Raw genomic sequence first — 17738 nt, 5'->3', positions numbered from 1 at the left:
AGAAAGAGAATGAAATACAGAGTCCAGACAGGACTGTGTGCACACACCCAGAGCAGAGCCCCAGGTAACAGATGGAATTTATTGATTTGGGATATATCTCTATTACCCAAATCCAAGGTCATTGAACCTAGCGTCTACCTGTGAAACGCTGTCAGTCTGTGTTGAGGAAGATAAAGGACATCCTATTCATATAGACAGAATTTGATAGACTGTGTCATGACAAAATATACACAAAGACATCAGTATTTGTTTAGGGCTTGTGCACAACTCACCACCCTTACACGCTCATGTTTTCCCTGTGACACACCAACACTCTTATTATTCACTATGACACACACAGCTTTGTATGCCCCTCCCTTGTTCATTTCAGAATCTGTCCTGCTGACGCTGATCAATTGCAGTGGCAACGTGGAAGATGGATAGAAGAACTGAGGTATTGACAGCAAGAATGGATGTTACAGGAAGTCAGTCAGTACAGTCGCGCAGTGACTGACTGTGGTGGGGGATTGTCAAAGCAAATGACTCACTCAATCCACCCCCCCACCCAACGCTCTTCCTTTCTCTGTGATGAACAGTAATGTGCTTAAATTGAGTGCAGTGCTTGACTATCATAAATGAAGGCAATCATTTAAACCACCAGCAGTGATCTATATTGCACGAAGTTGTGTCTTGAAATTGAAGATCTATTTGCGGTCTATAGCAACAGTGAACAACAGTCTGGTGCCATTACTTTAAAAAACCTCAGACATACACGTAATGAGAATCAAGATTAGTCTTGTCAAAAAACTCACACACAAGATTCACAGATGTTGAGTCATTAATCAGCCAAAGCTTTTTGAAATACAGCATAGCAAACCTCCATCCTTAGAGAATATTTTTCACATAAATTACTAGCATTAAAAGAAATCTGGAAGAGACTGCCTACCCCAACTGTTTGAAAACTAGACCATAAATTGTCAAGTTGATTATTATCATATTAATATGTGGGTAATTCACAATCTCACAACACAGCATTGCATACACAGTAGAAGTAATAACATTTTATATCAGTGACAAAAATAAAAACATACATGACAGACTTTTTCTTTCATGTTTCTGTTCATTTTTGTAGCATGAAACTCACCTGTTACGCATTTATACTCACTAGATCGTTGAGTTGAGTTTAGATGAGTAAGAAGAGCTCAAGTGTGACAAGAAAATTGCACCTAATTGCAGTTATTCAAACAAGAGATTTGTGGTATATCTGTAAAAAAGAAATGCATAATGGAAAGGTTTTGTCCTTCACAAAAATCAAAAGGTTCTTCATTAAAATAATGACATACAGTGCAGCCTGAGTAAAGGCAAAAGCCCACCAACTGATAAAAATTAATTGGGTGCATAGTACATGTGCAATAAACAATTTCTAGATTTTATTCACACAGTCTGCATGAGAAATATCAAGTCTGCATATATCAGCCCAGTCATTGTTATGGTCCCCTAGGGACAAAGGCTGGATTTTATTGAATATCAGTAGGTCACTGTGACTAGCTGCTTGTGAAATGACTGCAAATAATGCATTAAAGTTCAATTGGCTAATATAGCTTAGCAGATGTTGGCTGCTTGGATAACTGGCTCTGGTGGATGTTTTGAATGCTCCACTGTACTTTGAGTTACTGCTTTCAAATCTTTACATATAAACAGAAGTGATACTACCCAGCTAACTGCTGAAATGCTTGCATGCCTATGATGGAAACTGCTAGTCTTCTAATTAATTAAGTTGCTAGACAATCCAACAAACCTCAGAATATCCGTTTTTCCCATAAAAAATGGCCTCTGCAAGAGAATTCTTCTGAACTACTACAGTAGAGGTAAAGTGTGGAGAAGGGTCACCTTTTTCCAACAAGCAAAATGCTGCTTTCAAGTGTCTACCAGAATTCACGTCTATCAAGTCTTTTCTCTGAGAGGAACACATGCCATATTTTGGCATGGCATATCCAGCCTCACACAGTCAGTCTATATCTTGCAATCTCAGATTTATTTATTATTTAACAATATTACACTGCACCTCCTGGATTTATTGACATTTCTTAGTGTATTTCGAACTTTCTGACATTACTCATTCCTGTTTTTATTACACAGAATGCCTCAATATTAGATGTTTTTGAAATGCATAGATAAACCTCCATCCTGTCCTCTGGCTGCTGGTGCAAGCTACTAAAACATACATGGTAGAATAAGCCTGTATATCTGGAGGTATTTGGTCAAAACGCATCTCTTCACTTTGCCTTCTGCAGTCAGCACCTGCCAGGGTGGCTTGAGTTCTGCCCGGGAGGAAAGTCAAGAGCAATGTCTTCATTGCTGGATTTTTCTTAAGCACACAGTGAGCCCAGAACATGGGCACATGGTATGGCTGGACATGGAATCTATTAAGTAAATTGTCCAGGGGAGCACAGACTGATGTGATGAATATAAATCATTTGTGGCTCTTTGTTACGTGTGACTTGTGGGATTATCTGTGCGGGTGAAAAAGAATGAATGCCCAGTGCAGACTGGCCAAGCCAATGGAATGGCGTGGAAGATGAATGGTAAACGTTTCAAAGGGCAGAGTTCATGTTCTAAATATCATGCATCATAGAGGACCAAACACAACTCATTCTCCACAGCAGAAATAGACTATGGCTATGTTGAGATAATAATATCTAATACAGAAAGTAAACAAATAATGTATCCTTGTGAGTGTGCCTGTCTGGCTTCACACAGTTCTGCTCATCCATCTCACAGATATGCAAAATAAAGCAAATGGACATTTAAAGATCCTTTGCAAGATGTGGACAGAGTGTCAGGCTTGTTACTGAAAGCAGCAGTGTTACCAAACTGTTGGATGAATGAACGGTTGAGAATAAATATAGCTATATAATTTAGACATGTATCTTTGAATATAGAGCGATAAACTCAGTTGACCAGAATAAAATGAGTCTGCACCCTACAAGTAATGTTTCTCAATGATTTGCAAGCAACACCAGCAGCACCATAGAGCAGGCTACGACTTGAATAGTTAGGGAAGTAAACCCAAAGTATAGTTATCATATACAATAATCACTTCTAAAGGAAGCTAATGGAGAGTAGATGTTTTTATGATGATATGGACCCACTCTTTTTCCTTTTGATTTTATTTTCCAGCAGGTTAATGTGACAATCAGTGGATCAGCGTACAGCGTAGTGCATCCTCACAGTTGCCTGTATAGCTCAGTTAACATTCTGAACCTGTTTGTCACGGCCACTGTCCAAAGGGCTGATTCTGAATCAACCATATTTACTGTGGGGGGATATTTGCTGCGGTGGCCAATCACGTATGCCAGCGCTCATACTGGTCTAACTGCTCCACAGTCACCCCGAAAACAGGCACCATCCGGACGGAGTTCATGGACCTAACAATGATGTTAGTGGTGTCCTCGCTTGGTTTCTTTCTTCTACCCAGCTTCATGTCTGTGTCTGGTTTGTAGTGTATGCCGGAAAATTGCAAGAGAGAGAGGGAGAGCGAGCAGTGGTGGTCAAGAGAGGGAGCACTGATCAGAGGAAATAAAACCTTCTTTTCTGAGCGGTTACGTTCTAAAAGAAACATGAACCTCCGGGTCTGAAAGGTGAAGCCACTGCGGAAGTTCCTTAAACCTGCTCACAAAAAAGAGCTACTCAATGGCATCTGCGAGTGGTGGGGATAACGATACCGGGCTAGCAGAATAAAACAAAACAAAAGTCTCAGCCACCATTTGGAGGTATATTGAGTTTAGTCCCGGTGATAAAGGTTCGCCAGGCAACATGGATGCACATGAACTCCATTCAGCCCACTGAGGTGCCATCAGGTCATCCAGCAAGAATCAATCTATTCATTATTCTATGGCCAAGACTAAGCAGGCTTTTTTTTTTTATTTCAGGATGGTATGAAAAAATAGATACAACCCAAGAACAGCTATAAGCAACGCACTTTATATACAGGACATGCATACTGAGGACTGTACTAAGTATGTCTTTGTTAAAGTATAATCTTCACTGTTGGGCTAGAATGACAGGACACTGGATATATTCAAATACAAACGCATTATCACCAAACCCCCTCTGCTCAGATGGTGTGATTTACACCTTCAGGAGAGAAAAAAAACCCCGGTCTGTCTCAGTTGATGGATCCATTAAGGGATAAAAGACAAGGTGTACTGCAGAAGCAAACTGAAAGAAAGGGTCTATGATGCTTTAGATCCGCAGAGTGAAAAAAGAAGGAACAGAGGGAATAAATGCAAGCTGATGGCTTGCAGGGACATTGTATGCCTAAACAATAGACACATTACATTTTGCCTTTGTAACATTATTCAGTGAAATTAACCCAGTATAATAAATGCAACATGTTTACCAATTACACTGGCATCCATTAAGTGACCACCACAGCACCCACGCACATACAGTACTATATACACAGACATAATTTTCCTTAAACTGGTACACACTCTTCTTCAAAAAAAGAAAAGCATTTTCCTGATTTCATATTCAGTTTTTTGTGAATACATTTCACAAGTTTTCCCCCACATATATATATTTTTTAATTTAAGGTTGGAAATCCATGATGATTCGCTTCAGCTAGCACACATGCATGGTTCAGTCTACCCACCCACCCCCAGTGACACCCTCATAAGTTGCTGTTTTCTGAAGCGACTGAAAAGTAATACGGAATACGAAAAATCTTTCCTCCATTCTAATCCACTGACTTTCTTAAACTGGGGTGAGGTAACAAAAACACTGCATCATAAGAAAAGCAATATATCCTGAATAGGAGTCTAGGCAGGAGTTCATAATTGACAACAAACAGTATTCCAATAATGTTGTATTATGTATGCATTAAAACGGTCTGTCAGGCATGTTTTTGTTATTTAGGAGATGGGTCGGAGTAGCATCTGTCAGATAAATAAATAAAGATGAAATGCTATAAAGCTCTCTGAGAGAGATGGGGCGGAGCTGTATTCTTCAATGTCTGGGAGCTGAATAACTCTCAGACAGAGAGGGAGGGGCATTCTCATTATTTTCGTTTAAGGAATTGATTTGTTGCTTTGGCAAGGAATTCCATTATCATACAGCATTAAGACCTCCTTCTGAAAAAATAGGTAGGTTTCACTTCTGAAATAAAATTGAAGTACAATCATAACAGTGGAACCTTGCTTCCCTCACAGTATAGAGAGGTTACAAACAAATATCACTATATTAAATATGCATATTTGTTTTTGTTTCTTTTGTTTTTGCTAAATGTTGCCTTCTCAAAATGTCAATTCTACTGATGGATTATTATGAAAAAGGCTAAAAAGAAAAGGTCTTTCCAAACACCCCAGTGGACATACTGGATTCACTGAAAAATACTAACAGTGTCTTAGATGCACAATTTGCAGCTTGATGTGCTAAATGGCAGAGAGTAAGTCCGGAAGTTAAAAGCTAACACATCACAGTAAGATTAATTGCTTGCAACATCTATGCTGGCAGCCAGGAGAACTCATGAGGATCAACCAGATTTCGAAAGCCACTCAGCTGAAGTGAGTCATTTACATACATTAGATTTAAGTAGTAAGAAATAAATTTTCTTGCTATAGGGTATTTCACACCTTCTGGCACCTTTCATGTCAGGAATCATTTTTGTTTCAGAAAGTCAAGTCCAGAGGAGCTTTGCAAAGACTTCAGTGTAAGGACACTCAACTCTCATGTCTCTGGGTAAGAGATGGATGATTGCAGTTGTCCAAACTTCTGAATGAAGTCTTCCTGAGCCTGGACTAAAGCCTCCTCATCTATGTACACCGCCGGCCTCCTTGCTGCAACAAAGTACTGCACCTTCCTCAGGCTCCAGCCGAGGACGTACATGAGCAGGCCACACACAGCTGCGGTCGACCTGCCTACTCCAGCATTACAGTGAACATAGACACTGTGACCATTCTCCAACAGACCATGAAGCAAGAATACAGCCTGGGGAAGCATCCTGATCCGACCTGCAGAAGAAGACAATAATGCAGGAAACACTTAAAGGAGAAGGCTGGCGATATTCTATATTTTTATTCTTATCTCAATAAATCCCATGAAAAGACCAAAAACCAGCAGTGTGTTAGATCAGTTGTTCTGCCTGTAGCTCCAAGCCCGTTCATCCCAACTTCATTAAAACTTTGAAAACAGCTCACAAGTGTATACTTTTATTATGTTTAAAAGGCTCAGTTCTTTCCTAAAACAGCTGAGCACTGTCATTTTTTAACAAACATGACTCAAACCGAAGTAAATAGTGCATTTGTTGGGGACTATTATTAAGATATGTATTAATACACATATGGTGTTATAGTGAAAAAACATGTCATCTGCTACCACAGTGTGGCTCATTAATGTGTTTTTAATCATTTTTGGTCAACAATGGAGGTCTATGGCATAGATGAATAAGATAAATCTGGCTTTGGGTACACAGACAGACATCACTTATTTGTAGGATCAGTTCATTGGTGGTTGATTAGTTCACAATAAGAGAAATACAGAATATCACCAGACTTATCCTTTAACATACTGTGACTTGCGTTGATTAAATATATTTACTACTTTGCATCACCTTTGGAGAAGAAACTTAAATATAACCTAAAGGCCGATACCACCCAAGCCTAGTTCAGGATTCAAGAGCAAAATGTCATGCTGTCAGGAATAAACTGCCTGTCAGGTATCGATCATGCATAGGATCACTAAGTACATACTCACGGGGATTTGCTCAGAATGTGATCACTTCATTTTGTTTGAACTTTGGTGCAATTATGTTTATAATGCTTTCTTTAAATTCACGGTGGAAGCATAAGTCGCAATTACTTTGTGACATAACACATGAGATACTGTACTATGTAATTAATTCTTAACATACTGGTTAAAGAACACTTTGTAAGGGGATTAGTGGCCATGGTTTATTCATCTTGTTTTAGAAATTGTTAATAAAAGGCATTCATCCTTACTGATTTTCTGACCTTTGACATTTGAATGGAATCATTCATTTAACTTTCTAAGGTTAAAAACGGCTTGGTGAAGGTCCGCATAGTGAGAGTAAATGTAGAGCGTGTCAGCCAGATTATCCAGTCTCATGACTGTACTGTATATGCACTGCATGCATGTCTTTGAGGAAGATGTTGAGTTCTTAACAGCTCCGAGCTGTGGCTGTCCTCTTACTCTGATTTAACTACTATCGTTATTACTGAATTTATTCTTGTGAGTTTACAAAATTCTCCTTACCCTCAGTGCTCATGTCAGGTGTGGGTATCCACACATACACCAGGCCACAGTCTTTGTACAAATGCATCATGGTCTCTGGTGTCATGGCTTCCCCAGTGTTGCGCCTGCAGCCATTGGAGTTGTTCACCACATCCCACTCTGTCTGGAAGTTCATCACTGCAGTAATGCCCAATTCATGCTTCATCTTTATAGTCACATGTTCCACCTGTCGAGGGCAGCTGCCCAGCCAAACACGTGGCAGCACCCTGGGGGCAATAAACAAGAATGTGTTAGTCATGTATTTGTATATGTACGTCATTATTATATGCTACACATACTCATCTTTCTCTCTTTGTTTCTTTCTCCTACCTCTCTCCCTCATAGCAGTGATGTTTTATTGACCTCTTGTCCCTCTAATTTTCTGACTGACCACTATGGTCTGAGGCAGGCAGCATTTAGTACTCATTAGCATGCATAAAGTCAACAACCACAGGAGGTGACACATAAAAAGGAAGGAAGGATGCTGTTAATCTGTGATGTCCCAGAGTGACACTGCAGTAAAAGTCTCTGGTCTCGACTTGCTGTTATCAGATGACCTCTGTTTATTTTTTTTATTTCAGCAAAACAGCATTTGTCGTCAGTGAATCAACTGTCCTTCTTTGCCAATGCGGAATTACACCCTTGTTTATTTCTTCAAAAAAATCATGAAAATCATTGAAAAAACATGTGTATGAACAGTCTGACTATTTCAATCTATTACAATGAAAATATGAGAAATGTCTTGTTTTCATTTAGTTCTTTTTAAAAAGAAGTGTGTCACTTAACCTAACAATGAAGGAAAATATATTAACCTTTGAAACAGATGTCTGATTTAGTCACTAGTGTTTAGTTCTTCCAAGTTATTTTAGAAACTGACTTGTTGAATTAAACAGTAATAAAAACTCAATGGCTATATAACCCTTAGGCCTCTTCTCATCTGAATATGAGCATGGGAGGCGAGGCACCTGCTAGACAGTGAGCAAAAGTCTCTTTGAATCATATAATGAGTTACTGCAGAGGTGAGTGGGTATGATACTTGGGGCTACACTGACGCAAGGTCTGACAGACTAATTTAAAAAGCTATTAATAGACAAGGTACAAGGGCACAGTGCTTCCAACTGAACACAGGCCCTTGACATAAGCCTTGTAAGGTCTTTGGACACAAATTAAAGCCGGATGGCACCAGCCAAGCTTGCTCATTCTTACGCAAGTTATGTGCTCACTGCCTCAGGGGTCCCGGGCTAATTTCTTCTGTGCCTGGTATACCATGGCACTGAGTATGTGCCTTACAAAAGGAAGCCATGCATGGGTAGGTTTATTGTGTGTGTGTGTGTGAGCATTTGCTCATCAATTCAACCCCAATATACAGATTCTGTCAAATATATGGACATGCATGGAATGCTGGAACAGAGGTTGCAGCAGTTCCCTGTATCTTTTTGCCACTGCAATTTTTTTCCCACCAAAGCAAAGGGTCCTCACTCCTTGGGATCACTTTTTCTTACACGTATCTGCACATTTCAACGTGTGCTGTGCGATTCCCCTGAAAATCCATTACACGTGTGTCAAACTCCTGCCATAATCCTCCTTTGGATTTTCACCTGGTAATTGCACCACCACCCTCTGACACACAGAAGCACATCCCAAGATAGCCCTGCCTATCCAAAGTAAGTCTGTAAAGCAACAGTAAATGACCTCTACTTTATCTTGTTATGCCATGTGTCTAAGTGAATCATCAACTTGTCTTTTCCTCGTAAAAGAAATTGAGCTACTTTGTATTTATTCGATGTGATATGATGTATTATCATTATTATTTCTACTACTATTATTAATAACATAACAGCAACAATATTATTATTATTAAGTGGGGGGGTCCAGCCCTGAAACTGTAAGCAATGTGCGCTTTCTCTCTGTTCTCTCGTGCTCACTCTAAATGCTCAGTAACAAAAATGTGAGCTGTGAGTGTTCCCTCCTGCCCCACAGACATGGTTGCTCTATTGAGAAGAGAGACCCGAGGTATGATTTTAGAAATGGCTACGTACTGCTCTGCTGAAACTTCCTTGCTGGCGTCTTCAAAGGGCCAGATGGCTTCAATGGCTTGGCTGATTTGGGACCATTCTCCCTCATTCAAGTACTAGATGTTTCTCCCAAGAAGACAAAGTGCTGTTATAACCTCTTGTCATTGTTCATACAGTCTCTACTGCTTGGATTAGTCTGTGCTCTGGCAATTGCAACTGAATGTGTACTTGTTTTAGCTTGTCTGATGATTTGGTGCTATGGTGGACAGCACCACATTTCTCCAGGGTGGACTCCAAACTTGTGTCAGCCTTAATGGCGTCCTTCACAACTAAGTTGAGGGTGTGTTGAGTTGAGACCATATTAGCTCCATTGTCTGTAATAACAGCATGGACCTTGCTGGTAATGCCCCATTCCGATATTTATGCGAAAAGTTGTATTGGGTCTGCTGTGTGCTGTACAGCTATCTGCCAATACTGTTCAATAAAATGTCCTGGCCCTGTCAAATAAGCTTCAGTTGCTCTTGCTGTCCTCACATCACTTGTTAAAACCACACTGCTTGCAGATCTCTAGATTCCTTCAGTGTTGTTTTGACTTGCTTATATAACTTTGGGATTTCACTAGACATCAAGTGTTTCCTACCAGGGATTTTGTATTTGGGATCACCTTCAAAAAATGACGGAAATAGGTTGCAAGTCAGTAACAATCACCTTGGCTAGGCGCCTTCTGATGTCCTGGGGTCTTTGGGAATCACCTAAAAAAGGATTAAGATTTACATGACAAAAGGGAAGCTGAGTTCTGATTGTCGTTATATAGTTGAATTTCTTTTTTCTGATTACCCTCATGTAACAACAAAAAATATAAGTGATTTTTTATATAAGTGAACTTTAGGATAGCTACAGCATAGATGCAAAATAAACATGTTTATTTTATTCTTCTTTTAATCCTCCATACTGTATATGAGCTAAGCTTTGAGGAAAGCTTTTAAAGCTAAAATTCTATTAAAAAAATGTTGATCAAATAATAACAATAATAATTTATTCATCTCTTCCTTGGCTCTGGACCAACCAATACACAGATTTCACTAACTAATAATAGTGCTACCTGTACCCGGATATGCTTTGCCTCTCTGAAAACTCTTCTGCAATGCCTTTTTGACGAAGGGTGGTCCAGGAGACTTGGATGTAGGGGTATCTTCTTGTTTTTTGTTCAGCCTCTTAATAACTTTCAGTGTTGTTTTTAAATGTTTGAAGAGGCTACTTGTGTTGCTGGTTTGTGGCACTCTCTTGTCAGACCACTCAGCTGCATTTCTATCGACGGGTCAAAAGTAGCAACACACCACGCTAAGTTTCCTCTACATCCATGCCACACAGTACTCAGTCACTCAAGTTTTAAGCAGAAGTGTGCTGCGCCTGCACGGCGTGCTCAGTTCTTGTTTCCACAGTCATGTAACACAGGGCAACTGAATATGTCAGGGCTGTTTATTTGCACAAACTTTATAAGTACTGAAAACATAAGGCAGTGATTCAGCCACTTTTATAATCAATATTTTTTAAGGAATCGATACCAAATGAGTAGCTTGTGAGTATCGATCCCAAAGTATCGCTCTGCCAACCCCTAACAACTGGTCATGGTGCAGTGGACAAGTCGCATGCCTTTGGTGTGAGAGACCAAGGTTCAACTCCCCACTGTGACATCTCCACCAATGGGTCCCTGAGGATAAAAGTGTCAGCTAAATGAATAAATGTAATGTTATGTAATAAATCTTAAGATGTAAGGAATGTGTGCCTTCCCAAAGGGGAGCTGAAATGGATTTTCAGAAACTTGTAGAATCTATGCCAGGCAGATTAAGGGTGACTTTCAGCAATTTCTTCATTACCATTTATATGTGGTAAAAAAATTAAACAGAGGATCCATGTGTAAAGATATAAAATATTTTGACCGGAGCATAAGGTGACTGATTTGAATGCAATTTAGCCAAACCTGTAATTGAGATGTCATGAAATGACTCAAACAGCTCAGTATTTCTCCCTAATAGACTTGTGAACAGGATAGAGATTTAAAAACAAAAACAAACAACTAATGCCAAGGGGGACAAAGAAGTGTGCTTCCACAGCCACAGAGTAACTATCAATCACTTACTGTATGAACAGCCTTGAAAATAAAGTGAATTCTAACCGATGCACTCTCCTCTCCACTGAGATCACCGACAAGGTTGAGGAGGTGATAATACAACTGCGCGTAGACTACTTTTTAAAGGACAATCATTTTCAAGTGACAGACTATAACTAAATGGAAGAGAGCAAGGTTAAAAAACAAAAGAGTGAACAGGCATAAGAGGATAAGTGAGGCTTTGTCTGCCCTGTAAGACAGGGCGGAGTTCTAAACTCTTACTACTTCCATCAAGAAAGGGTAGTGTTTTTTCCTGCCCTCTTTGCAGGGCACTGATGTACTGAAGAAGGATTTTCTCTGACAGATGTAATATCAGGGTGGAGCAGAATTCAAACTTGCATTGGGAATATCTACACGAGCCTTACTAAAGACGTCTGGCTATGTTAAAAACTGTAAGGTAGATAAGGAAAGAGGAACTGATGTGATCCTTCATCTTCATCCTTCTTCAGCGTGGAAATGTATTGGCCCCAGTGGATCTCATTCATTTTTAGTATCATTAAATATAGTACACACAGGATTTCACATGACAAACGCTTAAAACTTTCACATTTCATTACAATAGGGTAAGAATGATGGATCTCTTTCTGTATTTACTACAGGCTACAAGGTGAATATTTTGGAAGTTCCCAGGTTTAGGGCATGTTTGTCATTGAAAATTGCTGATGTGAGGTAAAGAACTAATGAATGTCCAGATTACTAAGAAGAGTTAGTTAATTAGATCAGAACAACTCATGTTGGTACAATAAATATGAACCTAACTTCAGTACCCCCCGTGACCCTGTTCGCAGGATAAGCGGTTGACGATCGATGGATGGACTTCAGTACCCAGTTAGCTCAGCTTGGCACAAAGACACATAACAAACTGGGAAACAGTTGGCCTGGCAATGTCCAAGGATAACAAAACCCACCTACCAGCACCTCTAAAGCTCACTAATTAACAAGTTACATATTGTTTGTTTAATCTATACGAAAGCTGGTCTATTTCTTGGCTGGGCCCAGTCATCTAATGGCACTTGATTGTTCATAAATGTGATAGTTTTCAACTGTTTAAACAATAACTATTCACCTTCCCTCTCTAAATTGTTGAAGAATAAAATGAACTACAGAGAAAGTGTAATTCTAATTAGGGGCATCATGTTTCATTGAACCAGATGAGAGGTTTGAAAACAATAAAAAATAATTTCAAATTATCAAAGTCTGCCATTTCTGTTTTAATGCTTAGCTGACCCACCCAGATCATCTTTGTAAAGTGGGAGGTTAGAGGTAAAGCTCAACAACAACAAAGGATAATCCTGAAGCTCCGATGCTGGAAGGCATCTTAAGCACACAGCCGTTTGCATTCAGGTTGCAGGACTGACTTTCCTTATAAGGCCACCCATGTTGTCCACCTCTAACACACACATACGCACACACGCACACACAGGCTACACACCTATAACCCCATTTCCTAGACAGTAAAGGAGAAACATTCATTCAACAAAAGGACTACCGTACGAAACATTGTTGTGAGCCTGGCTGCTTAGTGTGTATCTGAATTTTACTGATTGTTGTTTTTTTTAATCGCTCCATTTTTAGGATTGTCTATCTATCTATCTATCTATCTGTCGTCAGGCTGCCAACTTACTGACGCTATGTTTTCAAAAACCTTTTAGCCAAAACTGTGACATATTTTACTTACTTAATGAAATGTAGACACTCACAGAATTTTGCATACAGCATCAGGGAGATGGCGTTTATTGTACTGTATTACCTGGAGAAATGGATGGCCTTCTGACCTGCCACACTGAAGTAAAAGTTGGTGGTGTGTTTCATCTCATCCGTGTGTCCTGTTTCCTCTATCCAATGACCAATCGGGTGGCAGTACACTCCATCCACTATGTTCCTCTCATCATATGAACAGCATCTGTCGTGGCTTGAGCCACTACCTGGTGACAAAGAAGACAATCCCTCTGTAGGTTAGTGACCAAATACTCATTTTATGATGTTCTGGGACACACTACTAAGCTCAACCCCAATCAGTTACAACAATATCACTTACATGTGAATGCATTAATTATAACAATCCAGTAATATAATATAAATACCGTAAAACTTCAATTAATAGCCGAGTCCCAATTAGCCGCCTACCTCCTTTACTGGCTTGGTGTGGGAACACATTTTGACAATTAAACTGGTCTAGTTTTTATAGAAGTTCTTTGGATGTATAAACCCTGCGGGGTCACCTGCTTTAGCTGCTTCTAAGCTGCTTAGATCGTTTATACAAATATTAATGTTTAAACGTATGATCAATATGTCAATATGGACATGCTACTCATCGTTAGATTCTGAACTGTTCAGTTCATTTAACGGAAACCCAAAATCTAATTCTTATAGATTTACAGATGTAACCTGCATGGTACAAGAGAGGAAAAGGGGGAAAAAGTGCTGACTCACGTTACTTTTGAAGCGCTTGTTAAGTCTGCTGGTTAAGTCCGAATGTGTCCGTTCCTTGATTATTTATATTCCTTTAGTCTTTAAGGGTCCACTGATCAAAAGAATCGAAACAGCTTTTCATAAAAATGTATCCAAATTGTGAATACTGTCATGTGAAGTCCATCACTCTCTGTCTGCTAACTTCTCTCATCCAGAACCCTGTTGTTGTTTTCGTTAGGTTGCTGCCTTCAAAATAAAAGCGTATAAGCTGTCTGTCGGAGCTAGATCATAATTCTGTTTGACATAAATAAACTGTTTCATAGTAGTTTCAGTTTTGTGCAAAAGGAATTAAAGGCCTGTCCCAAATAAAGGCAGGGTCAATTCAGTGATTTTAGCAAATAAAAACCCGGGTCATTATTCAAAGTTTTACGGCAATATTAACTGGGGTGGTAATGGAGCAGTGGGTAAGACACATGCTTTGGTTGGAGAGACCCAGGTTCACTGTGACACATCCACCATTGTTTCTGAGCAAGACACTTAACCCCTAGTTGCTCAAGAGGCGTGCGACCACTGACATGCTTAGCAATTGTAAGTCACTTTGGATAAAAGCATCAGCTAAATGAATAAATGTAATTTAAATAATGATGTAACGCTGAAAGGGGACATTTTCTGAGTCATTTTACTGTTGATATTTTAACTACATTTTTTCAATTAATGCTGTACTGTAGGGGAGAGCGGGGTGAGTTGAGCCAGTTTTTACTTGAGGTGTCTTTAAACTGAGGACATGACAGTAAGGTCTCCAACCAAAATATGTGCATATATTTTAGGATGGGGTGCATCCCTGGGAATGATCAATTTGAATCTAAAATAATTATTCTAAAAAAAAGTGGACTCTTGGCTCAATATGAGGGGTAAGTTGAGCCAAGGGAGAGGATAAGTTGAGCCACATGGGGGTCGGGGGACGTCAACATCATTTTATCGTGCAAACTCAAACGCCAGGTCCAAACATTCAATTGCACTTAGATAGTGAAACATTGCAGCTATGTCTCCTCTCCTAGTTGTTTCATTTCAATGTATCGCTTTAAAGTCATCCTGTTGATCATCATGTCCCGTGCCACCTGATGAATGGACTTCCCATTCTGTACCTCTCCCACTACTCTGTCCAAACCCACAATAGGAGTTGAAGCCAGTCTGTTTTCCATTAATGGGAGCATGAGATGATGGTTTCTGGTCTAAAATGCATAATGTCACATCATTTCGGTGATGCATAAGAATTCAATGTAAAATTACAATAAAATAGTTGGCTCGACGAGGTCTTTTGGCTCAGATTACCCCATCCCTGCCATTTTAACAAACTTGTGTCATCTAGCAGTTTAGAGTTAACGTCATGCTAACAGTATAGCCTCATATTGTAACTTCCTTAAGCACTAACACATGCATAAGATTTTCTCAAACCTGTCTGTAATTGTTCACAAGAATCAGGACTCCTAGAATATATAAAAATCACTTTGAAGGGCAAAAAACAGTTTTTTGATCTTAAATGTGCTTATCACTTATTCCATGGGCCTCTCTTCATCACAGGGAGAGTGTTTCTATTCAAGAATGTGTTGTCACATGACCAATTTTGTCTATGGCTGCCAAGAAACAAGGGGTGGCTCAACTTCCCCACAGGCTCAAATCACCCCGCTCTCCCCTATACGACTGATATTTTGTAAGCCTCAGCTCACCATCTTCATCTGTTGGACGCTGTCTATCACAGTGCCCTGAGATTCATAACCGGCTGTAAACCCTTCACACACACCATTGTACTCTGTATTCTTTAGTCAACTGGTCATCATTATCCATATGCAGAACTTTGCACTGGTATAATTTCATTTATAAATCCATCCTTTGACTGCTGCCCCTTACTTTTCCATTTACATGTCACGTAAACAGTGCTGATAGCTTATGCTCCCAGGGCTTCTTCTCTCACTCCATCCCCTCGGTCCTTACAGAATTTGGTAAAGAGGCCTTCTCCTACTCTGCCCCCTGGAACATGCTACAGCAGGAACTGAAGCTGTCCAGCATGATTTCCCTAGGGTATTTTAAACTATTTTTAAGAAGTGTCTGTGCTTTTGTACATAGTTTTTAAAATCTGATAACCCCTTATCACTTTTTTGATTTGTGTTCTATTTTATCTATGTTTTTAATTTCTGGTCTGTCTGTAATTTTGTGTTGAATTGCTGCTGTTGTCCCAGGTCTCTCATGAGAATGAGACCCCAGTGTCTCAGTGAGATTACCTGTCTAAATAAGTAGCCTACAAGTATGACTTTGCATGTACTTGACTTGTAATGTAATATTTTTACAATGTGGAATAGCTGATCTTACCAAAAAGTCTCGGTACAACTTCACTTTTACCACTGATAAAAACAGATTTCAGGTGCACTGAAATCCATGAGCCAGCGAGCATTTAGTAATTGACAAGTGTCACTTTATCGCCATCATGTGGCGGTAAGGTTACATTACACAATATGAAGCAAACATGGCGGGGTTCTTTATTTTGCCTGAAATGTAACCTTCGGTGGGTTACATAGGCTATGTTAAATCTGTGTGACGTCTCAAAAGCCACATCTGATGCACAGGATCACAGCACTGATGCGTACCTTCCCAGATATAAGAGCCTCTGACTTTTTTGACGAACTTGAACCACAGAGTGTCTTTGAAGGGCTCTGCCAGCTGCACGTCGCCGATCCACAGACACGGTTCATGCGGTGACTGGAGCTTCTGCGAGGCTTTCATCTGAACCGCGGCGCACGGGTCCCACTGGCCCATTTCCGCACGCGAACCCAAAACAAAGACGTCTACATCCGAGGACTCCGGAGTGAGGATGACACCAAATCTGAATAACATTGTTGCAGCCATGACTAAACGACGTGTCCTCAATCGTTTAGTTTAGAGGGCTTTTGTTATTTTGGCCTGTATTGTAGCTATTGTAGGACTAAGTCCGTGTGGCCCATAGACTGTATGGTATAGTCTAAAAATAATCGGATCGGTGTTTTGGATGGTGTAGTGTGCAGCAAAGAGGGGGTAGAAACAATGAGGTCCCACTCTGTCAGAAATACCGGGCACAACCCAATCAGAGTGGGCTCTACACTGGTGTAAAATAAAGATTTAGTAGGATTTCCTGGAGTAGGCCACTACTAGAGTAGGCCTATTTCAATCTTCCGCTACGGTTAAGCTGACCACATTTCTGAAATGAAAACCGGGCGCATCATTGGTTATTATATCTGAAAAAAAAAGGAGGATAATTTCGGTTTTCAATCAATATAGCACTTCTGAATGTAATCAAGTCACAGGCTGCAGTTACTTTCTGGCAAGTAGAATACTGCATCTTATGTTCTAATTGGCAATTTAAAAGTTATTTTAAGAGATAAAAAGTACTAGTTGAGTTATAATCAGTCAAATATAATTTCTGAATGAAATCAAGTCATTTTGAGGCAGAATCTACCTTTCAGTTTTAGTAGAAGCTGCACTTTTTGGCAAGTGAAATACTGCATTACATGGGTTGTATTGGCTATTTAAAATAATAATATAATAATAATTTGTAGAGCACTTTTCAAAAACAAGTCACAAAGTGCTTTAACAAGTGTAAAGACAATAATACCCAAAAAACAATAATACAAAAACAAAGCAAGAAAACATTGAAAAGACTAAAATACACGTTTAAGATAAATATAAAATTAGTAAAATAAAATAAAAGGGATAAAATAAAGTCAAATAAGATCGGGAAAGGCTCTCCTATAAAAGTATGTTTTAAGAAGGGACTTAAAAGAGTTCACTGACTCAGCTGACCTGATTTCCTCGGGCAGGCCTTGGGGCCCTGACAGCAA

At 39.6% G+C, this 17738-nt stretch overlaps 1 protein-coding gene across 2 annotated transcripts; it reads right to left on the bottom strand.

Annotated features, from left to right (window-relative positions):
* Positions 1–3133: 3133 nt before the first annotated feature.
* epm2a (EPM2A glucan phosphatase, laforin) lies at positions 3134–17737 on the bottom strand. Of its 2 annotated transcripts, none has more exons than XM_038726797.1 (4): positions 17701–17737; positions 13208–13382; positions 7255–7499; positions 3134–5993 (listed from the first exon to the last, which is right to left on the bottom strand). In XM_038726797.1, exons 2-4 carry the CDS (start codon positions 13267–13269, stop codon positions 5710–5712), a joined length of 591 nt encoding a protein of 196 aa, XP_038582725.1. In that variant the 5' UTR covers positions 13270–13382; positions 17701–17737; the 3' UTR covers positions 3134–5709. The 2 variants fall into 2 exon arrangements, with proteins under 2 accessions (XP_038582725.1, XP_038582724.1); XM_038726796.1 differs by lacking the exon at positions 17701–17737 and adding an exon at positions 16512–16871.
* Between the last annotated feature and the right edge of the window lies 1 nt (position 17738).

This window comes from Micropterus salmoides, unplaced genomic scaffold (genome assembly GCF_014851395.1).
Source record: "Micropterus salmoides isolate LMB-PRFRI ecotype aquatic unplaced genomic scaffold, ASM1485139v1 Ms_hic_scaffold_18, whole genome shotgun sequence".
In the NCBI taxonomy this organism is placed as follows: Eukaryota; Metazoa; Chordata; class Actinopteri; order Centrarchiformes; family Centrarchidae; genus Micropterus; species Micropterus salmoides.
Note: the sequence above shows the minus strand (reverse complement) of the source record. Positions and strands in the feature narration are given on the sequence as shown.

Coding starts and splice junctions, on each gene's coding strand:
- epm2a (XM_038726796.1), bottom strand. CDS start 16,770: ATGGCTGCAACAATGTTATTCAGATTTGGTGTCATCCTCACTCCGGAG. Junction 13,383..16,511: donor AGGCTCTTATATCTGGGAAG/GTACGCATCAGT, acceptor CTTTGTCACCAG/GTAGTGGCTCAAGCCACGAC. Junction 5,994..7,254: donor ACCTGACATGAGCACTGAGG/GTAAGGAGAATT, acceptor CTTCTTCTGCAG/GTCGGATCAGGATGCTTCCC.